The 26,965-nt window shown below is 47.4% G+C and overlaps 2 protein-coding genes across 3 annotated transcripts; both read left to right on the top strand.

Moving 5' to 3' along the window:
• The first annotated feature begins 732 nt into the window (after positions 1-732).
• Positions 733-6,850, top strand: LOC127319117 (uncharacterized). Of its 2 annotated transcripts, none has more exons than XM_051349327.2 (11): positions 733-1,247; positions 1,518-1,632; positions 2,708-2,818; positions 2,916-3,088; positions 3,183-3,509; positions 3,602-3,727; positions 4,434-5,051; positions 5,131-5,262; positions 5,502-6,078; positions 6,173-6,266; positions 6,404-6,850. In XM_051349327.2, exons 1-11 carry the CDS (start codon positions 957-959, stop codon positions 6,573-6,575), a joined length of 2,736 nt encoding a protein of 911 aa, XP_051205287.1. In that variant the 5' UTR covers positions 733-956; the 3' UTR covers positions 6,576-6,850. The 2 variants fall into 2 exon arrangements, with proteins under 2 accessions (XP_051205287.1, XP_051205286.1); XM_051349326.2 differs by having other exon boundaries at positions 5,451-6,078.
• Positions 6,851-17,679: 10,829 nt separating this feature from the next.
• Positions 17,680-19,698, top strand: LOC127319110 (uncharacterized). Its single transcript, XM_051349317.2, has 3 exons — positions 17,680-18,220; positions 18,311-18,750; positions 18,896-19,698. The coding sequence occupies exons 1-3, from the start codon at positions 17,764-17,766 to the stop codon at positions 19,319-19,321; spliced, it is 1,323 nt and encodes a 440-aa protein (XP_051205277.1). The 5' UTR covers positions 17,680-17,763; the 3' UTR covers positions 19,322-19,698.
• The last annotated feature ends 7,267 nt before the right edge of the window (positions 19,699-26,965 follow it).

Here is a 26,965-nt window from a genome sequence, read left to right as displayed (position 1 = left end):
CTCGCTTCATGGCTGGAGGCCCAAGGTGCAACTCCTTTGGGAGAGCCACAAACGAGAGTGGATCCGAGAGCCATGGAAGAGAGCTTCATGTCGCATTGTTTTCTTCCAATTTGGAGAGCCATTAGAACTAAAATTTTGTGTCGGTGTTGAGTTGTTGACGACTTGATGAGCGGTTCGCAACGAACAACAAAATAGTCTTTTTTACATCGCACTGATTCGAACAATTTTGGCATTATTATATGCTAATTGAGGAATTGACAAAACTAGGATAAGAAGCAATGTACTCAAATGGGAAAGTTGCAAAACGAAGGCAAATAAAATAAATTGGCTTCTAGGTAGCACAACGTGAATACTTAAGAGGTTTGCTATTCGGCGACTACACGCATGGCCACTTAAGCCACCAAGTGACACACCCACGCGGGAGCTCGAGTGGCTACGAGATGGAGGCGCGGAAAAGAGCTACAGTTAGTACATCTCTATGGATGAAAGAAGTTGGCACGACATCGAAGGAAACGGAAGTAGTAGCATAAGTGATCTTCTCCTTTCACACCGAGCTTTAGTTTCCTACTACCGTGCTACCATACTCATCACTGTTCTTCTTTGGGCCCACTAGCCAAAAAAGCACGTGCACCACGATCCAACGTCCTGGATCACCCGGCGTCTCCCCTTTCTCCAATCTCAGCCGTCCATTCTCTAGGGGTATAGGGTTTATAGCTCTGCCTCACACCATCCTCCCTCCTCCTCTTCCGTCCCCGCGGCAAGAACGGCGGCTGGACAAGAAAAAAAGAAGAAAAAAAACAGAGCGCCACACCAATTCCCACTACCCTATCGATCGAATCCGCGGAGTTTAATCCGAAAAAATCCCCGCAAAATCACCGGAGCATCGATCCCTCGCCCCAAGATCCCAGCGCGCTGCTCGGCTCCAGCTCCGGCGCGACGTCGAAACCCTAGTAAGTATGGCGGAGGTGTCCACGGCGGCGGCCGCGGCGCCGGTGCCGGTGCCGGAGGGGGTGCTGCACAGGAGGATAGAATTCCACCTCGCCAGGAGGCCGCACGCGGCCTTGGCCGTCGGGGGCGGCGGGTTCCGGATGGAAACCCTGAACCCGGACGCCGCCGGTGGCGCTGCGGCGGCAGCGGCGGCCGCGGGAGCGGCCAGGAGTGAGGGGGAGGCGAGGATGCCGGAGAAGGCGGAGTCTGCTGTGCTGGATCCGGAGCTCACTGTCGCCAGGATCTACCTCGGGAGAATTGTGAGTACAGATAGTTGCAACTCTGTTTTGGGGGGTTTGTGCTCTTAAAGCTGTGATTTTGGGTGTCCGGGCAGGCACCAAAGTTTTCAATTCGGGTTCGTGGCTCGCCCAGCTACGATTCTGGGCTCCTAGTAGTCACTTAAATATCTAGTACAGTACATAATTTGCTTCACGGAACGGCCATTTCTTGAGGTCCTAGCATGGTGGTTGATGATGTTGTGTTCAGCTTGTGTATGTCTGTTCGAGCTCTGAAATTGGACTGCATTGCAGGGTGCTGGTCTGCAAAATCTTGGGAACACTTGCTACCTCAACTCAGTTCTGCAGTGCTTGACTTACACGGAGCCGTTCGCAGCGTATTTGCGCAGTGGAAGGCACAAGTCTTCATGTAAGTGCTGTCTCAGAACTCGCAAGTGTCCATCTGCTTAGTGTCCCGCACAAATGAATTGATGATATTGCACCAGACTTGTGGATTCCCAAGCTAGCAGTAAATTGATCTGCCTATTGGAGTATCACGTATTCTAAGTTAGTCTAATCCTTGGCAAAGAGGCTATAGGCTATTACCGATATCCATGCCACTATTATTTTAATAGCAGTATCACTACCAAAGACAACACTTGCATCCTCAACGTTCAAGCCTATTCTTTCCACACCATTGGCGAAGTTTCACCATTCCTCCACACAGCTTGAATCAAGCATGGATCAAGCAATATGTGCAGTCCCATCTCCAAGTTTTGATCTGTCAACCGATATCATCCACTGGAAAAGTCGTGTAAAAGTTTGTTATTCTACTTTGTCAGAGAATTATGTGCATGAGAACTGTTGGCTGATGTATATGGATGATTATCCTTACCAGTCAGTTGAGTAACACCTAATGGAACAGGTATTAAGCCAGTTAGAATCTTATCACTGTGTCAAATAACTCTGATTCAAAATTATTCTTGGCTTCCTGCCTTATATGTTAAAATTTTGACCTATTCTCTGTATGTAACTTAGTACTTTATCAAGTGCCATGCTTTCTTTTGAGGTTGGGCATGTGAACATGCATGATGAGTAGTACCATACCCTGTCTATTTGGAAATGTAAAGCCTACGGGTGTGGTCTTGATTGAAAAGATAGGGCAGGCGTATGTATTTTATGACATTTCTCTCGTTTAATTTCGCTCTCTTATCAACACCTGTGAGTAAAAAGCCACATTTACATATCACCGTGATCTATCACTATCTTATTTTTAATATATTAACACTATGGATAGCAGTGCAACACTTGCTGATCTATGAAGCAACCCTAAACCCCTACAACTAGGCAATTGTATTTTCTATGTTTGTATTCTAGCTAACAGTGACTTTGTATGCTCCATCATGTTAATTACGCATATAGCGTCTGTGTATTTCAGTTTTTTTTGCCCTGTAAGGCATTTGTCTCACAGCTGTTGCTAATTCCTTTTTTTCTACCATTTTAAGGCCGTACTGCTGGATTCTGTGCACTATGTGCTCTTCAGAACCATGTTAAGACTGCTCTACAATCAACTGGAAAAATTGTGACACCATCACAAATTGTCAAGAACTTGCGCTGTATCCTTCCAGCCGCTCTAGCTTAGTCAATTACCTCTTTTAGTTTTAACTTACAAAAATTGCACAGCAACAAATGTGAATCTTTGACCGCAAATAGGCATTTCTCGTAGTTTCCGCAATTCCAGGCAGGAAGATGCACATGAGTTGATGGTTAACTTGCTTGAATCCATGCATAAATGCTGCTTACCTTCTGGAGTACCGAGCGAGTCTGCAAGTGCCTATGAGAAGAGCTTAGTTCACAAAATATTTGGTGGCCGCCTAAGAAGTCAGGTACCTCATGTGCATTCATACATTTGGACTAGCATTTCCTTAGGAAAACCCATTTCTATTGTCATCACTGCTTTGCTGCATATCTATGTTCCAGGTGAAATGCACTAGGTGCTTGCATTGTTCCAACAAATTTGATCCTTTCTTGGATCTTAGTCTTGATATTGGCAAGGCTACAACTTTGGTGAGAGCACTTGCAAATTTTACCGAAGATGAACTACTCGATGGGGGTAAAAAGCAGTATCAGTGCGAGCGCTGCAGGCAGAAAGTTGTAGCAAAGAAAAGGTTTACAATTGATAGGGCCCCAAATGTTTTGACAGTTCATCTGAAGCGCTTTAGCCCTTTCAACCCGCGTGAAAAGATTGACAAAAAAGTGGATTTTCAACCTGTTCTAGACTTGGAACCATTTGTTAGTGATTCTAAAGTGAGTAATTAGGTTTAAACGTTTGAGCTTTACCTTGATTTCCCTCTAATTAATTTATCTTCTGCATTTTCATTTGCTATGGTCATGTGCAGGGCGCAGATTACAAATACAGCCTTTACGGTGTTTTGGTTCATGCTGGTTGGAGCACTCAATCTGGTCATTACTATTGCTATGTTCGGACTTCCAGTGGGATGTGGCACAATCTTGATGATAATCAGGTCTGGTTTATGATTGAAATTCTACTATTTAACTTGCATTTTAATATTTCATAGTGCTACACTTACCATGCTGTCTCATGTACCATTAATGAATTACTCCCTCTGTTCAATAATATAAGATGTTATGCTAACCAATATATGTGTTAGCAGATTATAATAACATCTTATATTATGGGATGGAGGGCGTACTACTGAAACAATTGTTTTCCCTTCCAGTAAAGTCTTCATATTAAAGTATTGGTGCTCCAACTTTTTGAATATTTTTTCTACCAATGCAATCTCTATATCTTCAGTAATTTGCATTGTATCACACATAGACTGTACACACAGAAGTTGTATTGTCATAATGCTATGTAATCCTTAGTTCAATAATCAGGTGCAGTATTCACAGTCTGTCAACCTCACATGTTAATTGAAAGGCACTCGTTGTTGCTTGTTCTAGTTTGTGATGTATTCCCTGTATTAGTATATGCTGAATATATTTGAGAAGTTACTACTGTATGTTAGACTCACTTTGTTTGGGAAGAGTCCGCTAGTTAGATTTTATATATATCAGAAGTATGGATTTGGTTCTGTTCATTGTTGGGAAGGAGACAAAATCAAAGCCTGAGCAATATTGCTTGATGATATCCAGTCTGCGTGCCCTTTGCTATTCCAGTAGCCCTTTTATTTTTGACATACTGATTCCTAAGGCCATCAACTTCAGGTTCGCCAAGTTCGCGAGGCAGACGTACTGAAACAGAAAGCCTATATGTTATTTTATGTACGTGACAGAGTCGGTAATGCGTTGGTACGGAAAGACAGTAGCACTCCTAATGTCCCTGCAAACAAAATGATCCCTGGGAAGATCTCTTTTCTTAATGGTGTGACCCAAAGTGGTGTAATGGAAGCAAAATCGAGTGGCATGCCATCTCCTTGTGCAGATAAGAAATCACAGGGTACAAGCACTGGTCATTCTGGCGTGAGTAGTATCACTTCAGTAGGTCATTGTTCAAGGAATGATGGCAAAACTGAAACTGCTGCTGCCCCACAAAGAAGTGTCCTGTCTACCACACAGAATGCTCTTGTACCTGGAAATGATTGTGCAATCTTATCAACTAAATCAAAGCAAGTTGCCTCAGTTAGTCATAAAGAGGCGTCTTTATCAGGTCAACCTGCATCTCTTATCACCGCGAGCAGCAATCAAACAATGGCTGGTGGTGCATTTCCCAAGCTGGGAAACAGTACTTCTGTTGCCTCATCTATGGTCAGCAGTTCAGCTGGACTGTCTGAGACTGACAAACAAACTTCTTACTCTGAAGCATGTCCCAAGCCAAGTTCCAAGGTATCCTTGCAATGGTCAATACTAGTTTTTCTCCATTTCCAGCATGTCATTACTGACGTTTTCTTATGCAACATGGTAGGATGCTATTGTTTCGAATGGTGTCATCTCTGGCACTAGCAGCAGAGGTCCAGTTTCTGTGAAGGAAGTGAAGGATTTGACAGAATCTCTGAAGCAAGATGACAGTACAGTGAAGGAACTCCCTATGAGCAAGGTATGTTACTGACCTATGGCCACCTTTTTCGCTCCCTAGGAGAAGTGTTGTCATTACTTATTACCCCAGATAAGATCTGTAGAATTGCAATCATACTGCTCCAGCACATAAATTAAACCCTAAGCTTTCATCTTTTTGCTTAATATAAGTCAATATTTGTAATATGTTTTACACATGCATTTATGCAGAAGGATAACTTCGTAGTACCAGTAATTGAACAAGTTGATGTTGTAAAACAGATATCCTCGGGAGTTTCCATGAAGGTGGTTGCAGCTGATTCATGTAACAGTATAACAACTAAAAGAAAGAAACTTGTGAGATATCCAGTAGTGAACTTGCGGCTTGGGCCAAGACAATTATTACTAGGTTCACTAAAGCTACAAAAGAAAACGAAGCACAAGAGAACCAAAAGAAAACCTGTAGTTTGTAAAGACATAGCAAGTGTTCTTTGTTCTGGTGACAAGACTGATGATCATCAGGCATCAACATCATCTACAACAACTATGCCGCCTAAACCTGCAGAATGTACATCTCGTAAGCGGAAACACTCCAATGCTAGTGTAAGTTCTGAAAATGATACCCAAGAATTGAAAGACACGCAGCAGTTTGTTGGAACCAGTTGTGCTAGCGATGATGATCATAACATAGACATCAGAAATAGAAAGAGTGCAACTTTTGCTAGTGCTGAGCTCCCAAAGTTGGATTTGAGCTCTTCTGCGAATCAAGCACATCCAAGAAACAACATAGATGCAAAGAAGGGAGCCATCTCCCAACATGTCGGTATTCTCACAAAGGACTTGATGGCGGAAGTAACTGGTTAGCAATTTTCTTTGCAGATGGCCAATTACTCATGTTCTTTTAATACTCTGCTTTGCTTCTAGTTTTAAATCTGGAACATGTTCCTCTCCAGTTTCACGGTGGGATGATGGTGGCCTGCCAAACACGGAGGCTAGGGAGTACAAAAATTCAGGGAGGAACAGCATTGGATATGTCTTGGATGAATGGTGAGTTATTTTGCGATTCTCCATAAGATGCATTGTTCCCCAAAATGGACTTCCGCTTTGTTCTTGACCTTTTCTGGCCGAGCTGTAACTGATATAGGAAACCTGTAACTTACTATGCATTCCGTGTCTGTTTCCAGGGATGAGGAGTATGACCGTGGAAAGACAAAGAAGGTCAGAAAAGCGAAGGAAGACGACGATGATGGGATGAACCCCTTCCAGGAGGAGGCCAATGCCTTATCAGCCCAGAAGACGAGACAAAAGTCCTACCAACCCAGACCTGGGAAGAAGCCTTCCAGACAGCACCGCTAGATGGAGTTGGAGAGATGACGCCCCCAAGACTTCTTAGAGAAAATGTTGTTGTAGCACCCATTTTTCATAGTATGATCTGTTGTTTGTTGTTTGTTTTCTTCACCTTGTTGTTGGGCAGCTCAAAGACCAACTTATCATCAGGACCTGTATTTAATTGTGAGAGATTCCGTAGGGCAAATGGAGTTGTTGCCATTTTTTGCAGCATTTTTGGTCTTGTATCTCCATCAAATACAGTTACGAATAAATATATATATAAGATTCTTGTTTCATCAAAATATACAGTTGTGAATTGCTGTGGTAGACACGCAGAATCGCTCAAGTAAATTCTTTCATCAATAATTGCAGTTGCTGCAAATTTCTTGTAACATTCTCCTCTGTTGCGTTGGTTTGGTTTGGTTTAGCTTGGCCAAGATGCATGCTGTCTGCTGTTTAATGGCTATATTGAGTGGTACGATGGTACAGGGCCAGATCACACAACCTGGTGGAGAAGTGACGGGTCGGACCAAGCAGTAACTGCTACTATAACGGATAGTGGTAGTATGATCCTACACTGCTGAGTTGGAGCGTCTCATGAATGCGTGATCTCAATCTGGAGCCTTCATGGGTGATGTCGACCCCCAAAGTGGAGAAGTAGAGGGAGCTCCCGGAGAAAAGTTCAAACAGAGCCTGCCTGTGCTGGGTTGAAGCTGAAACTTACATGCTAGTTCGTGTGAATTACAGTGGAATTTCACCCGAATTCGATGGAAATCGCCGTGCTCCAAATGGGGAAGCTCGATCAATACAAGAGATAACTCGTCGAACGTCGCTACACATATATGCTGAATTCAACTCCATAACTGAAAGAAAACTTGAATTTGCAACCAATGTTTTTTTCTAGAGAGAATTTACAACCAATTTACACATTTCATCCTGAGCTGAAAGATTCCACACAGTACAATAACTGCAAGGAGTGTGATGAATCCTTCCCTTCGGAGGATCACCATCAATCCATCATCATCATCGATCTCTAGCCAGCCAGCTGATTTATTGGCCGGGACAACGTGAGGTCCAGATAGATACGCGTACATGCCTGACGAGCGTAGTAGTAGGCCGTACGTATTCCTGTATTTTCAAATGTGCGCCTCGTGGGCGAGTAAATTCTGGCTCGCTCCCGCGGTCACGCGCCTCCTGTGAGCAACGGTTCCAGCCCCGCACGCGCGCTTGCTATGGCTGTCGATCTCAGCCAGCGTCGAGCCGTCCGAGACGGCTACCAAATTTCATCAAAATTGCGCAAATTTTACAAAACTTGAGAACTGCCGCTACCACGAGCTTTTTTCTTTTTTATGAAAAGAAGGCAAAAACTTTGCTTCATCTATTAATTAAGAAAAGAAAAAAAGACTCAATTTTTTGGAGAAAGTTGGGCAAAAGCCTACAACAACGGGTCCAAACTCACACAAACAACACACCCAAACACATCCACGACCTAGCCTGATATAGACCCGAACAATAGGGCCGCATCCACTGTAGGGACCACATGTCGACATGAACGAACATTCCAAACACGACACTTAACACCGCACATACAAAGACATGCCATGACAATGGAGACACCCATCAATCAACTGCAGATCCTGAGTACGCGGCGAAGAAATCTCAAACATCTTTAACCACGACAGCTTTAGGCACCGTTGCCAACAACCTTAATTTAGCAACTCATCACCAATAGGATCCACATACTTGCCAGACTTTAGCGAGAGAGACTGCACCATCAACATCACCACTCTTCTCAAAGCTAAGAGACTGATCGGTGGAGAAGCCACAACCGAGAACTCATGCGAGTTGGACCTTACTTCCCCACACAACTCATGTAGCTCTGGCGTGACCTGAAATACCGAGCCAAGATCTATTCCATACGCTCACTCTCAGAGACAACCGACCCAAAAGGCTGCGACGACTAGCAGGGACTACCACTTGCAGAGAAACAAATATAGAGATGTTCTTTCTCAACTAGATGACTTCTGCTTAACAGAGCCAATCGAAAAAGAAGCCTGCACGGAGGCGAGCTCCTGCCTAGAAGAACATACCTTTGTCGGCTGCAAAGAATCACCAACGCGTGCCAACAACATCTTCATGAATGGGGCGCGACACCTCCTCGACACGGTTAGCAACCAATTGAGCTATCTCCATGCGCAACAAGGCAAACTGACATTGAAGGTGAGATCAAAACATGGGTTGACATTGAACTCCTCGCAACACCTTGGAGAGGGCTTTGGTCGCGAAATTGCAGGCAACGACGAGCGACACAAGACCTCGGCATAACTTTGGGACTCCGAGGGACGATGAGGCTAAACAGACGGAGAGCGGATTGATACGTCTCAAATGTATCTATAATTTTTGATGCTCCATGCTTGTTTTACACCAATTTATATATGTTTTACTTACACTTCGTTGCACTTTTACATGATTTCCAACACTAACCTATTAACAAGATGCACAGTGCCAGTTCCCTATTTTCTGCTATTTTTGTATTTCAGAAAAGTTGTACAGGAAATATTCTCGGAATTGAACGAAACAAAAGCCGAAGTCAATATTTTACCGAAACGAAGACGAAGTCCAGAGGGGGGTCGAAGATGCGCAGCAGGGTGGCCAGACCACCCCTAGGCGCGGCCTGCACCTGGCCAACACCTAGGGTAGGTCTGGGCCCACCAGGCACCCCACCGATGCAAATCATCCGCCTATTTATACATCTTCTCGGGAAAACCCTGGAGACCCGAGCCTCCATCCACGAAATGTTCCATTGCGGCCGCCATCGCAGAACCCATCTCGGGGGAGGGGGGGGGGGGGGGGTCTGAAGCTCTTCCCGGCACCCTGCCAGAGGGGAAAATCATCGCCGGAGGCATCTACATCGCCATGCCCGCCTCCGAAGTGATGCGTGACTAGTTCATCCCTTGACTATGGGTCCATAGGAGTAGCTAGATGGTTGTCTTCTCCACTTTGTGCTTCATGTATCGATTTTGTGAGCTGCCCTACATGATCAAGATCATCTTTATGTAATCCTATATGTTTGGTTTGCTGGGATCCGATGAATATTGTATACTATGTTGAGATTGATTATATATTCATGTCATATGTTATTTGTGATCTTGCATGCTCTCCGTTCCTAGTATAAACTCTGGTCAAGTGGACACTTGTGACTCCAAGAGGAGGTATATATACTCGATAGTAGGTTCATGCCTCTAGTTTTCTGAAAGAGTGACTTTATAACTTCTAAGATTGTAGATGTGCTGTTGCTACTAGGGAGAAAACAACAATGTTTTATCTGAGGGTAATTCTATTGTTTACTTTACACACATTGCTTAATGCGATAGTCTGTTGCTTGCAACTTAATACTGAAAGGGGTGCAGACGCTAACTTGAAGGTGGATTATTAGTCATAGACGCAGTTGGATTACGGTCTATGTATTATGTTGCAATGCCCATATCAAATCTCACAGTAATCATCTTATCATGTATGGTTGATACGTCTCAAACGTATCTATAATTTCTTATATTCCATGCTTGTTATATGACAATAGAGAGTGGATTTGGTGTTCAGATGGGTACGTGCGCACCCCCTAGCTGCCGTTCGATTAACGTTGAGATTCGTTTACTGGCTCACGGCAACCGCACGGCGTAAGTACCTCTATCTCTCTGAGAAAACGCTACTAAAAGCTGCCCCACCACGTGCATCTCTTATTCCGCTCGTCCCCATCGTCTAGCATAATTGCGGCAATAATTGCACCAGCATCCGGGCGTCCAAGCCAGCCAGCAATAATTCCCCAAATCATCTTCCTCCCCAGACGCGGCAGACGGCATGGGCGCTGCAGCTCCGTCGACCACGCAGTGGACGGGAGCGGGTGGAGCTCCCTCGATGAGTGCCCAGCAGTGGTCACCCTTCACGCCAGACCGATGGCGGCGGCTTCCCCCGGCGCGTTCCCGGCGGCGGAACCCCAGGGCATCCCCGCCAGCGCGCGGCGATGGCGTCTTCTACCGCGGCTGCACCCCCTTCACCCCGAGCCCCATGGCGTCCCCGCGCGGCTTCACCCTGAGCCCCAGGTCGTCCCCGCGCGCCGCCGCCTCCGGCTCCGGCTCCACGGCCTCCTCCTCGTCCGGCTCCCGCGGCTACGACGATGAAGCGGCGGCCGCGGCGGCGACGGAGCACCGCCTGCGCATGGCCCGCTTCGCGCTGCAGTACCAGGACGCGGTCAACCGCTACCACCTCTGCGTCTCCCAGCTCGCCCACGCCGCGCGCGAGGCCGACGCGCTCCGCCTCCAGAACGCCAGCCTCCGTGGCGCCAACAACGACCTCGCTGGCCGCGTCGTCATGCTCGGCGGCAATCGGGGCCCCGCCATCGCCCTGGCTGGGCAGCTCCGACGCCTCCACCTCGGGCCGATGCAGCCCATGCCGGGGGCTCCGACAATGCTGCCTATGCCGTGTCCCGCATCCCCGGGTCCTCCGATGCTGCTGCCGATGGCGCGACCCGGCTTCCCGGTTCCTCTGATGCTGCCTATTCCTCGTCCCGCCTCCCATGGTCCTCCAATGCTGCCCATGGCGCGTCCCGCCTCCCCGCCTGCAACACGACTGACCTGGGGGCGCTAGGAAAGAGCAGCACCACCAGAGCGAGGCTAGCGGGGATCTCTGGCTGGTCGTCGTCGAGATCCGGGTGGAGGAGAAGTACTGCGGAGAAGTACAAGCTTTATCTGGTGGAAGAGGAAAGGAGATAAGAAGTGAATCGCTTAATTAAGGCCATACGCTCCCATTCCCACCTCGTCACAGATTTACAGGCTAACGGCAGAATAAACGGTGTTAGACACGTGTCGCATAGCAAGCGCGTGCTCACCTACCCATGTGAACACCAGCGTTCATCCGTATGACAATACTTACATGTTTTATATACACTTTACATCATTTTTATGCATTTTCCGGCACTAACCTATTAACAAGATGCCGAAGCGCCAGTTCCTGTTTTCTGCTGTTTTTGGTTTCAGAAATCCTACACAGGAAATATTCTCGGAATTGGACGAAACAAAAGCCCACGGTCTTATTTTGCACGGAGCCTTCCAGAAGTCCGAAGAGGAGACAAAGAGGGGTGACGAGGCGGCCACACCCTAGGGGGGCGCGGCCCCACCCCTGGGCGCGCCGCCCTATGGGGTGGGCCCCTCGAACGTCCCCCGACTCTACCCCTTCGCCTATATATTCTCTCCGTCGCGAAAACCCTAGTACCTAGAGCCACGATACGAGAAAAGTTACTGTGACGCCGCCGCCAATCCCATCTCGGGGGATTCAGGAGATCGCCTCCGGCACCCTGCCGGAGAGGGGAATCATCACCGGAGGGCTCTACATCACCATGCCCGCCTCCGGATTGATGCGTGAGTAGTTCATCCTTGGACTATGGGTCCATACCAGTAGCTAGATGGTTGTCTTCTCCTCTTGTGCTATCATGTTTAGATCTTGTGAGCTGCCTATCATGATCAAGATCATCTATTTGTAATGCTACATGTTGTGTTTGTTGGGATCCGATGAATATGGAATACTATGTCAAGTTGATTAATTGATCTATCATATATGTGTTGTTTATGTTCTTGCATGCTCTCCGCTGCTAGTAGAGGCTCTGGCCAAGTTGATACTTGTAACTCCAAGAGGGAGTATTTATGCTCGATAGTGGGTTCATGCCTCCATTGAATCTGGGACAGTGACAGAAAGTTCTAAGGTTATGGATGTGCTGTTGCCACTAGGGATAAAACAGCGATGCTTTGTCTAAGGATATTTGTGTTGATTACATTACGCACAGTACTTAATGCAATTGTCTGTTGTTTGCAACTTAATACTGGAAGGGGTGCGGATGTTAACCCGAAGGTGGACTTTTTAGGCATAGATGCATGCTGGATAGCGGTCTATGTTCTTTGTCGTAATGCCCTAAGTAAATCTCATAGTAGTCATCATGATATGTATGTGCATTGTTATGCCCTCTCTATTTGTCAATTGCCCAACTGTAATTTGTTCACCCAACATGCTATTTATCTTATTGGAGAGACACCACTAGTGAACTGTGGACCCCGATCCATTCTTTTACATCTGAAATACAATCTACTGCAATCTCTGTTCTCTGTTGTTCTGCGCAAACAAACATCATTCTCCACACCATACGTTTAATCCTTTGTTTACAGCAAGCCGGTGAGATTGACAACCTCACTGTTAAGTTGGGGCAAAGTATTGTGATTGTGTTGTGCAGGTTCCACGTTGGCGCCGGAATCTCTGGTGTTGCGCCGAACTACACTCCTCCACCAATAACCTTCACGTGGCTTTCATCTCCTACTGGTTCGATAACCTTGGTTTCTTTCTGAGGAAAAACTTACTGCTGTGCGCATCACACCTTCCTCTTGGGGTTCCCAACGGACTTGTGCATCACGCACCATCAATGGTCGATATTCTATCAATTGCCCAACTGTAATTTGTTCACTCAACATGTTATTTATTTATGGAGAGACACCTCTAGTGAACTGTGGACCCCGGTCCTATTTCCGTTACTGATAAATTCAACTGCAATTCTGTCCTGTTTACTTTTTGCAAACATCTCCTTCCATTCGATACATCTAATCCTTTGTGTTCGGCAAACCGGTGAGATTGATAACCTCACTGCAAGTTGGGGCAAAATATTTTGGTTGTGTTGTGTGCAGGTTCCACATTGTTGCTGACGCCGGTAGTGCATCCTGCCACTAGTCAGCCAGCAACACCTTCAGAAGTCACGTCTTTCTCCTACTGGTCGATTAAATCTTGGTTTTCTTACTGAGAGAAAACTTGCTACTGTGCTCATCATACCTTTATCTTGGGTTCCCCAACAATGTGAAGTCGGTGTAACGATAAGCGTCATCACGGACCTCTACCCACATGCTTTACACAATTATACTTTCATGAGTGCAACATATTCCCATCCTTTGAAATTTAAACTAAAACCGCGACAATAATTATAAAACGGAGTAAGTAGTACTTCCTCCATCTCATGAAAGTTATCATAGATTTATCAAAATTTGGATTATTCAGAATTTAGATACATTCAAATTTAGTTAAATCTTTGATAAGTTTCATGTGACGGAGGGTGTATACACATTACACACACCATGATCTCCGAAGATCTAACCGGGTTCCTGGGCACATTAATGTATGGATAGTATGTGTTGGACGGGCTAGGTTGGTAGTAGCACTGAATTTGTGATCGAGGATGATTGCAGATGCAATGATCGGTCGAGGCAAGATTGAATGGAACTCTCCTAGCTAGCTGCCGGCCGGGGATCGATTCAAACCATCTCGATTCGATCCAGTTGTGAGGAATTAAATCTCGAGGCGGCAATGCACGTGATCGGTGCGTGTGTGGATTCTGTGTGGTGCCTACGTCGACCCAAGGGAATTATTATTGTCGAGAGAAGAGATCGATAGCCTTCATGTTTTTTTTTTTGAAACAAGTTGGAAGCCTTCATGGTGTGATGAATACGCGATCTTTTCAAAAAATCTCATACTATCGTTCAAAGTGTGTTTGCCAATGCGTACGTTCGCAGTCAAGATATTCGGGAGAGACCAATCAGTCCGTAGCGTAGTGTGTAGTGAGTACCCATGTGGATTGGAAATTTGAACCATGGCGTGCTACGGATGGAGAGCCTACGTCTACGTGGCGACAGATTTATTAATCAAGCCGTTGCTTGCATCGGTACACTGTACTGTTCACTAGGTCTTGATTAATGGAGTACTACTTGATACCTAGATACTACTATAGGAGTACGACTAGACTTGTCAACGAAATGCTGTAAAATACCACAATTGTAATGTGTTACTGTCGCTGCCCGGCCGCGTGCTACCCTTTGCAAACAGTCTCACTAAGGTTTCCCCATACAAAAATTGACTGATCTTTGAAATTACAATTCAAAGATTTTTAACACTTACACAGAAGATAAACAACAAATAATAAGAAAAACCAAATCTTGTCATCGGTGGTGCCGGAACGAGACAGGGAGAAAAAGAGCTCCACGATGATAGGTAACATGCACCACGTCGCCGTCGATGAGACCAACGGTCAAGGGTTTTCACCCGGGGCCCTATTCCTGAGAAGATACCTACAACGACCCCCCAAGAGGATCATGGCACCCGCATACATCACAACCATTGGCGTCAAAACACAGAGCTTTCATCCGGAAAAACCTTCGAGCACACCAGCAATCGGACCGCCATCTGTCCCCAAGCCAGGCCTTCAAGACATGATATGGGAGATGTCATTGCCGAACCGCTGCCACCACCACGGACCCCCCGCTGTCTATTCATCGCCACCCAAGTGACCAAAGAACAAGACCACCACCACTACCACCACCACCACCACCACCATGTCACCCGCCAACGAGGCAACCAAGCACTCCACCTTCCGAGGCCCATGTGCCGCCGTCCACAAACCTGATCCCAACATGCAACCAACAACACACCGCAAACCCAAAGGATTAGACGAGGTAGGATAACACTAGAACCCATAGCCATCAGCAACGCTCCAGCCAAGGTGAGGGGATCCGCCCTCCACCACCCAAGATGGTCGGCGTTCGGACGTAGCAGTAGGGCCTATCAGGCCAAGCTAGGCCCATATCAGACCTGTTTAGTCTTGTCGCCATGCTATTGCGCCAAGGTTGTCGCTGCTGTGTTGTAGCCCCGTGCTGTTCTAACCCCGTCACCACCGACATACCACCATATGTCGCTGCGAGCTGCCATGGGCAGCGTCGCCGCCGCACCATTCCCCTTAAGCCGCCCGCCATGGACAAACCACGTGCCACCGCAAGGGAGGCCCACCACCACACCGTCACCGACGCCACAATGCTGCCGATCAAATACATCCCCACGCCACGGAGAACCGTCGCACACCACGAGATCCCGCCAAATCGGGCTGCATCGCGTAGATGCCAAAGTGGGGGGGGGGGGGGGGAGGGCGGGGGGAGCCCAACGGTGGCGCCTAGGGTCCGGTCTTGGTCGCCATGTTTTCCATTAAACAACCACTGCTACCGATTTTTTTCAAAAAACTACTACTACTGATATTTCTTCATGAGCTAGTAGTAACATTAAACTACCACTACTACCGATTTTTTTTTTAAAAAACTACTACTACCGATATTACCTCATGAGCTAGTTGTAACACCTCATTAGCCTAGTGTACGTGATCATGTGCCCGTACGCGGGAGTACGTGTTGCCGTAGTTTAACTACAGGAGTTGAGCACTTATCGCCGTCCACACTAGTGTCGCTGGCATGTAGGAAGACGAATGGACGATCGATACGGCTTCACGGCATAGCTTCTGGTTCGTGGAATTCGAACTGGAACAGTCAACTGCCGCCTCACTTCGTTATAGCTACCGTTCTACCGTCCCCTACGTACCGTTGATGGTTTCGAAATTTTCACATGGTGATTAATCCCCGGCGTTAATTAGTACAGTCGTCCTATTACTCTCGATCGCTACAAGTAGCAATAGCCTTTTGAAATTGCCAAGGACACGCTCCTAGCTAGTCTAGTCTGTGTCTTGATTTGAGCACAACTTACCGCACACATGATCAACGGAGGATTAATCTCCTCTTCTTGCAATGGTTTACCATGCATGTAAATTATCGTCTGTTCCTCTTGGCATCCAAGTAACACGTTACACGGATGATAACACGTATCACTATTTACTTCTATGACACGAAAAATCGCCACTTTGTTTCATTTTATGATTTTGCCAGATAAATCTAGGTCAAATGGGGCTTTTACTACGTCGACGACAACGTCTTTAGCCTGTGATGCCTTTTTGACGAATAATTTCTTTTGCGTATGTTCCTCCTTGCGTCTAACATGCATGACAATGCGGAGTATGTGACATCATGAAATGTCATTTTGTTTAACTTTGCAATTTTGCTAGCTAAATCTAGGTCACATCGGATTTTGTTTTGTTTTGTGTGATATGCCTCTTGGTGAACAATATTAGACCAAAACAAGTAGGACAATCTACTTCGAAAAAAAATCCCAAGTCGGTTTACAATTGGTTTCGAAAGTGACTGTTACAGGAGCAATGCTACACTTATGGGCAATTTAGTTACGTAAAAGGCCTACGGGCTGACGTGGTTAGCAGGATCATGATTTGCTGAAAACTAACCGCATCCCAGCACTTACCCAACCTCATCCGGACACGTTTCCCCGTAAGACCATTCCGTAGGTTTAGCCCGTAGGTGTAGGATTATTGAGTTAGAACCCTAATTTGTTCCATAACATCTCCTCTCTATAACTCCTGCATTTTCTTTCATCATCTGTGCATGCTGATCTGGTCCGTCCGATCCAGGATCCACGGCTCTGCACGCATAGTCCCAGGCCCCAAAATTGATCCGGCATCCTGCCCTGCAACCTCCTTTTCCAAGAAGCTGCAAGCCTGCAAGCCTGCAAAGCTGCAAAGCTGAAGCTAGCAGTGCAGTGCGCACACGCACTGCCATGTCGTAGTACTCCTACTATTCCACCACCCGCAGAAGCCTTGCAGTTCTGTGCGCCTCAGACCCAAAAATTCCCTTCCCCATGCAGCACAGCAGCTGCAACGCTGCGCTCTGCGTCTGCACCCACGCACGGCGCGTCAGTAAGAAGCAGGAATTCACAGCTTCCATTTCAAACAAAAGGTAAAAATGGAAGCCCGCCACAGTCGCCCCTCGTCAGTACCCCCGGCTCTGTACCGGGTTCGCCATCACTGCGGCGTCCGGCGACGACATGGGTTGCCCGCCACCGCACTAAATTCGCTCTGGGCTTTCAGTTAAGGTACCTTCGTACCCGGGACCATCGCCATTAGCGCCCCCTTTGCGTTGCACTGTTCGTGGCCGAGCGCGCACTCCCACGATTAATGGCGCGAGCTAGCCTCCAAAGATTACCCCTATTGATTACCTTGGTTTTGGCCGTCCGGTACTATTTTTTTGAATGCGCGCTGGGATTTAAACTTGCCGCGCAGCCACCCGGTGCCCGCGTGTGCTCTGCTCCTTCCTAGCCCGCTAGCCGCCTCCTATAAGTACCGGCAGTCGTCGTCGTCCCCGGGGGCACCGATCCATCGCCCAGAATTCGAATTATACCTCCGCTTCACTGCGCGCACATACGTGAAAGATCGAACTGGTCGTAGCTGTTAATTCAGGTGCCGATCGATATGGCGAGTTCGGTGAGAGGTGGTGGACGAGGAGGAGGGGCTGGGGCAGAGGAAACAGCGCCGCTGCCTCTGCCACCGCCGCCGCGTCTGGTGGCGGCCATGTCCTCGTCCTCGCCTGCCTCCATCCGGGCTCTTCTGTCCAGGACTGCGGGCGGCGGCGCGGCCGACTGCCAGCAGTCGCCGCGCTCGCTGCTGTCCCGCATCCTGCTGCGCGGCGGGGATCATCATAATCACGGCGGGAACGGCGGTGGAGGAGGAGGTACGTTCGGGTGCCGAGTCAGGCTGCCGCGGCGGTACAGTAGCACTAGCAACGCCTCGTCTGACGGTGGCGGCGCGAGGAAGGACGACGGCAGCGCGGCCTCAGAGGTGTCCGCGGACGATGTCGGCGGCGCCGCCAGGGTCAAGGTCGTGGAGCGGGTGCCGGAGCTGCCCCTTGAAACTCCTCGGAGCTCTCTAGGTAAGCACGCATGCAGAACTGCAGATGCAATGCAATCTAAGAGATAATTTGGTGGAATTAATGTTGATTGGAATTCTTGAGTCTTGACAGGGTCAGGGAGGAAGAAGCCGGAGGAGGAGCTCGTGTCGATGAACCTCGGGCTGGGCGCGAGCCTGGTGCTGCTCCTGTCCAAGAGCGCGGTGGAGCTGAACAGGATGGTGGAGCTGCGCGCGCAGATGGAGGCGCTCGCGTCGGAGATGAGGCAGATGACGCCGCCCGGGAACGAGAAGCAAGGCGCCGCCGGTCCAGCTGCCGCGTCGTCCACCACCTCCTCCCAAGAATCCACAGTGATCAAGGATCCCATCGCCGCCGAGGACGCGCTGTCCGACAACTGCTCCGGCGCCAGGACCGCCGATCGCCGCGCCGTGGCCGTGCTGGACCACAGCCAGATGGAGGCGGAGCTCCAGGTGGAGCTCGGCCGCCTGCAGATGCAGCACCGCGCCGTGCACGTCGAGAAACGCGCCATCGCGCCGCCTATGCAAGGGCTCAAGGTACGTACGTGCGTGCTTGTAGAATGGATCGAGTGTACCGCACGGCATTTCTAACTGTCACGATGAGTAGCACGTACTCATCCATGCATACGCATGCACATCACTGGACATTTGCTGAGAATGTACGCGTCTTCTGTTTTGCCAGCTGCCGCCGCTGCATGTGAAGACGAAGAACCACGTGGCCGTAGACAGCCCGTCGAGGAGCTGCGTCGACGACGGTGACGTGGTGCAGGAGAATGCCGAGCAGGAGGAGGATGAAGACGACGATGAAGAGGAAGAGTACGATGATGAGGATGACGACGACCTCAGCGAGGGGCATGGCGCCGTGGTGGACGGCAACAGCAGCCCCCCGCACGGCGGCGTGTCGGCGCGGGCGCTGGAGCGGCGGCTGCACGAGCTGCTGCAGCGGCGGCAGCAGGACCGGATCGTGCAGCTGGAGGCGGCGCTGGACGGCGCGCAGCGGAAGCTCCAGGAGCGGGAGCGCGAGGTGGTGTGGTGGCGCGACGCCGCCAAGCTCGTCTCCCACCGCCGCGACGAGTCCCGCCGCCTCAGATGCACCGCCGCCTCCTGATCTGATGATAGATAGTGGCACGCGTGCGTGTGTCAGTTCAGCTCACGTGCACGTAGCAGGCTAGCTCGCCAGTTATGGCTTGTCAGGGCATTGCATGTATGGTCGGGTGGACGCCTCGCGTTCACGCTGCGCCAATGGGGTGGCGTAACTCTCGATCGATCGAGCTTCATTTGGCGCGCGCGCGCGCTGGGAAAAATGGCGGGAACGGATGGGAGCTTGCAGACGGTGTAAATGTGTGTAATGGTTGATCAGAGTTTTGTTTCAGAAATCCAGTCGATCGAGGCTTGTTTGTGTGTACTGTATTTGTTTGTTTGGTATCAGGTTTGCTGCTGCTGGACGAACTAGATAATATATATGCTGGAAATTCTTCTGCTTGACATACTATGAGGCTGCTGGATTGATCGGAGATCATTTTCGGATCAACCTTTTTGAATTTTCGGAGCAATCTTTTGAATTTGGGCCCAAATACAGTACTACTGCAAAATTCGAATCGTATGATCTCCTGTTTTTCTATCGCACAAATAACCTGACCAGCTACAAAGAATGGAATTTTGTTATGAATCACGTCCCCATTTCAATTCCTGCGTGGGAGGATAACTGGGACCATGTCACAAACTTTGTTCTGAATTCTGTTCCCGGCTCCAAATTCTGCGAGGGAAAATAACAGGGAACCAGGCAATCGTAGTAGCGATGCTCTGATACTGATCGAATTTACTGTGCGACTGCGGCTTTGCAGATTGGCAGCAACGTTGCTGCTGCTATTGCGTGTCCTTCAGCGCCATTGAATGGGCGGCAAAAGGGTAAAGCGCCCACTGTCAAAAAATATTCTGACAGCCGCAGCGCAGCAGTAACAGTCGGGTAAGAATAGAAGCTGCTCCCAGCGAGTGCAGCGGCAGCGGCATTGGCAGCCTGGCAGGCCGATCGTGTGCAAAAACTGGCAAACTTCAGGGGCAGCTTTGTGCTCAGAAATGGGTTCCTTGTGTTTTGTTTTTTTACATGTACTCCATGGTGCACTGCATGTTTGACAATAGTAATTTTGAAACCTTTTCACTTCTGTATATCAACCCAGTTGAGATTTCGAATTTTGTACTTATGGTACACGCACCACGCATGTTGGTTTAGATGTTGCCTATATTTTCATTTTTGTCCCTTAAACCTCTTGGTCGTTAAACAATCTGATTCTACAGATTTCACCTAGAGTTGTTTTCACCTCTTCCGACAATCTTGAGCTACTATGCTACACCAGCCGGTTTGGGGAGCATCGCGGAAATGTTCTCATAGATGGTCTCCTACGACAGTGCAACTACGATTCGGGGCGCTATCGCGGTAGATGTTCTCGTTGCATACGCTTGCCCGAACAGGGAACATGCGCATCGCGCTCGCCACAACTCAAAAGGAAACAAATTTGTTATGAGTATAAATAATTTCTACAAGGGGGTCCCTTGTGACCCTTCAAGAAAATTTGACAAAGTCCATGCCATTTGTCATGGTCTACAAGTTAATGGAGAAGAAACGATAGAAGAGAAAGTGAAGAGAGCCCAAGATGAGAAAATCTGTCATAACGGAGTGGCGTGAATACTTGGTCTACCATTGATTGGTTGATGTAGTCGTACTCGTTGCCGACCATGGTAGACCAAGTATTCACGTCACTCATGGAAATGGACGTCAAGATATGTCCAAGATATGCCATTAGTCTTAGACCAAGATATGCCCCCTTTCCCTTCTAATTTGTCCACCATGGATGTCATTGTGGACCCCTAATGACCATAGATCATAGTACCCCTCACATCGCATGTACAAAAGGTGGCCTTTGTCGAGAATCCTACACTATAAAATCATTCCAAGTTTCCATGGAAATTTAGATCATTTTGTAGGGGATTCGTAGAAGAAAACAATAATTTTCTAACTAATGCAACTTGGTTGCCCATATATATCTAGGAGTAATGCAGTAAAAGAGAAGGTTTCGGTGACTTACCCTCGTAGACCGAAAACGGTTAATGTTCCGCTAGAACATGGTTGATGCAGTCGTACTCGTCACCGACCTCAGGGTCGTGTTGAAATCCTCTTGTACAACGTGTAGTGCCACAAGTGCAACACCTCGTAGTGCCACAAGCTCAGATCCAGCTAAGGTGCGAAAGTAGATCTTCTGGATCCGAATCTCGACAACGCTCCTGCGTACCGAGTGAAGTACTCCCTCCGTGTGCATCTCTTCCAGGAACCACGTATGTGATAGAGAACAAGAGAGAGAAAGGGGGAAGAGGAGGAGGAGGCGCCCAAGGGGCTCTCCCTTTTCCTCAACCCTAATTGTGTGTATTCATCCCTCCATATGCCCCACTATATATAGGGGGGAAGGGGAGGGGTGGACTCTCATGCCTTAGAAATATGGTACTAAAAACGGGGCAAGGGAGAGGGGTTGACCGGCTGGGCCCTAGGGGTGGCACGCTGGGCCCTACAAATCCCGTGCACCTCCTTCCTCAAACCCTAGCAGCCCCCATAAGCCCATGGGGTGGGGGGGGGGGGGATGGCCGGACACTTAATGGGCTCCCCGCCAGGAGGGGCCCATTAAGGTGGGTTGTACCTGTAAGGGTACATTGCCCCTATGTGTGGTTTTGGTAATTAATGACAACCCCTATGGACTAATGTTTTCATTGAGTTTATATGAAGGAATATTCCATAGTACTACTTGCTCTCCATGTGTTGGATTGAAGTATGGATGCCATGAAGATAAAGGTATACCTTGTGTATTGGCATCAAGATCATCGGTATGAAGATATATATATGTGATATGATCAATAAGAAGAAATGAAGATGGAGTTCTTATGTGGAACTCAATATTAGCCACGCTCTATCTTAAGTGAGTATGTGAAGATACAAGGTTGAGTTGGGCAAGTTCAAGATGAGCATCTCAAGTGAATCACATACTTGAAGCTTGCCGTCCATTTGATGATAATGGACTAGTGAAGATGTGCATCAATGGAGCTTTCCCATCATAGTGTATGGGGGAGCATTTGTGAGTCTTCACGAAGCAACATTGGTCAAATGAGGCATTCCAGCTTGAGTGAAGCTTGAAGAGTTATCATCAAGATCAAGCGGGATGCGCAAGGCAAAGGTATGGCCTTGCTAGGTTTTCCTTTTACCGGTCTCAAGGTGGATGTTGGGAGACCGGATTATAGGATAGATAGCCGCACTATTAAGATGGGCTTTCGGTTGAGTAACTTGATCACATCGTCTTAGGGAGCTCAATCCTTTGCATACTTTGCATATCCTTATTGCTTCTTGGTGTTTCTGTATGTGAGGTTCTTGAGCTTGTTGCTAGCTTTACAACAAGCCCAAGTTCATCGAAAACGGAGTTCGCATGCATCTTCTATGGCGTTTTCGAGGTTGGGTAATTTTACCGGTTATTCATGATATAAGGTTCTACCTTTTATATTCATGATAAAATTCCCTTCTACAGATTCTTGAGTTTGCACTTTTTATAGGATAGCATTTGTCGTTATCTTCCAAACGAAATTAGTTTCATGTCAATCGGAGTTCGGGAGCAATAGTTATTAAAGAAAAAGGTAAAAGAAGAGAAAGAAAAAGAAAAGAAAAAAAGGGGGAAGGCTGCCGGTTGGGCGCCCGGCCTGCCGGCCCAGAAACCGGCCCACCCGGTCCGCACCGGGCGCCTACCGAATCTCCGCCCACGACCAGCCTTGGGCCGAGTCCACGACCGGCCCGCCCGGCGGCCCCCGGTCCGGCCGGAATTCCCACCGGGCCGCCTCCCTTACGAAGGCCCACGCGGCTGGCTCCCCGCGCGCCTCACGCTGTCCGCCGCCAGCGCGCTTTTTAGCCCGCCGATTCTTTGGGCAGTCGGACCGGACGGGCCACCGGCCTCCCCAGCCCAGGCTCCGGTCAGCCGGCCTGGCAGCCGGCTGGGCACTTTTTCAGCCCGATTTTATTGCCTTTTCCTTGTCTTTTTCCCCCCAACGGTTATTTCTTCCTCCCCCACTATAAATACCTTTCTCCTACCTTGAGACAACTATTTCTTCCCTTTTCTCTCACCTCCATTGTTGTATTTGAAGAAGTTGCTCTCTCTCTTGTTCCCCCCATGATTCTTGCTCATACTTGAGGATTTGAGAGCGGAGATCTAGATCTACACTTCCACCAAACTAATTCTTCTCTAAGTGAGGGAATCTCTTGGGATCTAGATCTTGGAGTCTTTGGTTGACTTTCCCCCTTGTTCTTCCTCTCCAATCTCATCCTAGCATTCGTTGCTTTGGTGGGATTTGAGTGTGAAGGACTTGAACACCTCCGGTGTTCTTGCTTTGCATCATTGCATAGTGTTGAGCTCTCCACCACGATTTGTTCGAGTGAGAGACCGTGAGCTTGTTACTCTTGGAGGGTGACCTCCTAGTTGGCTTGGTTGGTGTCCCGGTGATCGATACGTCTCCGACGTATCGATAATTTCTTATGTTCCATGCCACATTATTGATGATATCTACATGTTTTATGCATACTTTATGTCATATTTATGCGTTTTCCGGAACTAACCTATTGACGAGATGCCGAAGGGCCAGTTGCTGTTTTCTGCTGTTTTTGGTTTCAGAAATCCTAGTAAGGAAATATTCTCGGAATCGGACGAAATCAACGCCCAGCATCCTATTTTTCCACGAAGCTTCCAGAACACCCGAGAGTCGCCAGAGGGGGGCCACAGGCCCACCAGGAGGGTGGCCGGCGCGGCCTAGGGGTGGCCCGCGCCCCCCTATCTCCTCGCCGCCTCTTCGACCCTCTGACGCCGCCTCTTCGCCTATATAAAGGTCCTCGACCTAAAACCACGAGACGGAAAAGCCACGGTACGAGAAACCATCCAGAGCCGCCGCCATCGCGAAGCCAAGATCTGGGGGACAGGAGTCTCTGTTCCGGCATGCCGCCGGGACGGGGAAGTGCCCCCCGGAAGGCTTCTCCATCGACACCGCTGCCATCTCCACCGCCATCTTCATCAACGCTGCTGTCTCCCATGAGGAGGGAGTAGTTCTCCATCGAGGCTAAGGGGCTGTACCGGTAGCTATGTGGTTAATCTCTCTCCTATGTACTTCAATACAATGATCTCATGAGCTGCTTTACATGATTGAGATTCATATGAGTTTTGTATCACAATTCATCTATGTGCTACTCTAGTGATGTTATTAAAGTATTCTATTCCTCCTGCATGGTGTAAAGTGGGCAGTGTGTGCATCATGTAGTACTTGGCGTAGTTTATGATCGCGATCTCTTGTGGATTGTGAAGTTAACTATTACTATGATGGTATTGATGTGATCTATTTGGTTATGTTGATCTATCTTGCACTCTAAGGTTATTTAAATATGAACATTGAATATTGTGGAGCTTGTTAACTCCGGCATTGAGGGTTCGTGTAATCCTACACAATTAGTGGTGTTCATCATCCAACAAGAGGGTGTAGAGTCTAGCATCTATCTATTTATTCTGTTATGTGATCAATGTTGAGAGTGTCCACTAGTGAAAGTATAATCCCTAGGCCTTGTTCCTAAATACTGCTATCGCTGCTTGTTTACTGTTTTACTGTATTTGTACTATCTGCAATATTACCACCATCAACTACACGCCAGTCCTGGATAGCAAAGCACTTTTCTGGCGCTGTTGCTACTGCTCATATTTATTCATACCACCTGTATTTCACTATCTCTTCGCCGAACTAGTGCACCTATTAGGTGTGTTGGGGACACAAGAGACTTCTTGCTTTGTGGTTGCAGGGTTGCATGAGAGGGATATCTTTGACCTCTTCCTCCCTGAGATCGATAAACCTTGGGTGATCCACTTAAGGGAAACTTGCTGCTGTTCTACAAACCTCTGCTCTTGGAGGCCCAACACTGTCTACAAGAATAGAAGCACCCGTAGACATCAAGCACTTTTCTGGCGCCGTTGCCGGGGAGGAAAGGTAAAAGGCACTCATACTCCGGTTCAGTAATGAGTACTTTTCTGGCGCCATTGTGTTTGTGCTTGAAGCTATTTCCTTTAGATCCTGCAATTGCATATTTTTGTTTCTTGTTTACACTAGTTAGGCATAATGGAAAACAACAAAAATATGAGAGATCTTTATGAACTTTATCTTGAATTAGGACATGATGTGTTTGAAGAGAGAATTAAAAAACCCATGGAACTTTATATGCATGCTAATGGGAATGTTATTAATATGAATGCTTTGAACACTATTGTTGCTAATGCTATGGAAAATTCTAAGCTTGGGGAAGCTGGTTTTGATGAGCATGATCTTTTTAGTCCGCCAAGCATTGAGGAGAAAATTTACTTTGATGATACTTTACCTCCTATTTATGATGATTATAATGATAGTAGTCTTTTGGTACCGCCTGTTATGGAGGATAAATTTGATTATGATTACAATATGCCTCCTATATTTGATGATAGCTACTTTGTTGAATTTGCTCCCACTATTACTAATAAAATTGATTATGCATATGTGGAGAATAATAATTTTATGCATGAGACTCATGATAAGAATGCTTTATGTGATAGTTATATTGTTGAGTTTGCTCATGATGCTACTGAAAGTTATTATGAGAGAGGAAAATATGGTTGTAGAAATTTTCATGTTACTAAAATGCCTCTCTATGTGCTGAAATTTTTGAAGCTACACTTGTTCTATCTTCCTATGCTTGTTACTTTGCTCTTCATGACCTTGTTTATTTACAAGATTCCTTTTCATAGGAAGCATGTTAGACTTAAATTTGTTTTGAATTTGCCTCTTGATGCTCTCGTTTGCTTCAAATACTATTTCTTGCGAGTGCATCATTAAAATTACTGAGCCCATCTTAATGGCTATAAAGAAAGAACTTCTTGGGAGATAACCCATGTGTTTATTTTGCTACAGTACTTTTGTTTTATATTTGAGTCTTGGAAGTTGTTTACTACTGTAGCAACCTCTCCTTATCTTAGTTTTGTGCATTGTTGTGCCAAGTAAAGTCTTTGATAGTAAGATTCATACTAGATTTGGATTACTGCGCAGAAACAGATTTCTTTGCTGTCACGAATCTGGGCAAAATTCTCTGCAGGTAACTCAGAAAATTATGCCAATTTACGTGAGTGATCCTCAGATATGTATGCAACTTTCATTCAATTTGAGCATTTTCATTTGAGCAAGTCTGGTGCCTCAATAAAATTCGTCTTTACGGACTGTTCTGTTTTGACAGATTCTGCCTTTTATTTCGCATTGCCTCTTTTGCTATGTGGGATGAATTTCTTTGTTCCATTAACTTCCAGTAGCTTTGGGCAATGTCCAGAAGTGTTAAGAATGATTGTGTCACCTCTGAACATGTGAATTTTTGATTATGCACTAACCCTCTAATGAGTTTGATTTGAGTTTGGTGTGGAGGAAGTTTTCAAGGGTCAAGAGAGGAGGATGATACAATGTGATCAAGAAGAGTGAAAGCTCTAAGCTTGGGGATTCCCCGGTGGTTCATCCCTGCATATTTCAAGAAGACTCAAGCATCTAAGCTTGGGGATGCCCAAGGCATCCCCTTCTTCATCGACAAATTATCAGGTTCCTTCTCTTGAAACTATATTTTTATTCGGCCACATCTTATGTACTTTGCTTGGAGCGTCTGTGTGCTTTTGTTTTTGTTTTTGTT

Source organism: Lolium perenne, chromosome 7 (genome assembly GCF_019359855.2).
Source record: "Lolium perenne isolate Kyuss_39 chromosome 7, Kyuss_2.0, whole genome shotgun sequence".
In the NCBI taxonomy this organism is placed as follows: domain Eukaryota; kingdom Viridiplantae; phylum Streptophyta; class Magnoliopsida; order Poales; family Poaceae; genus Lolium; species Lolium perenne.
Note: the sequence above shows the minus strand (reverse complement) of the source record. Positions and strands in the feature narration are given on the sequence as shown.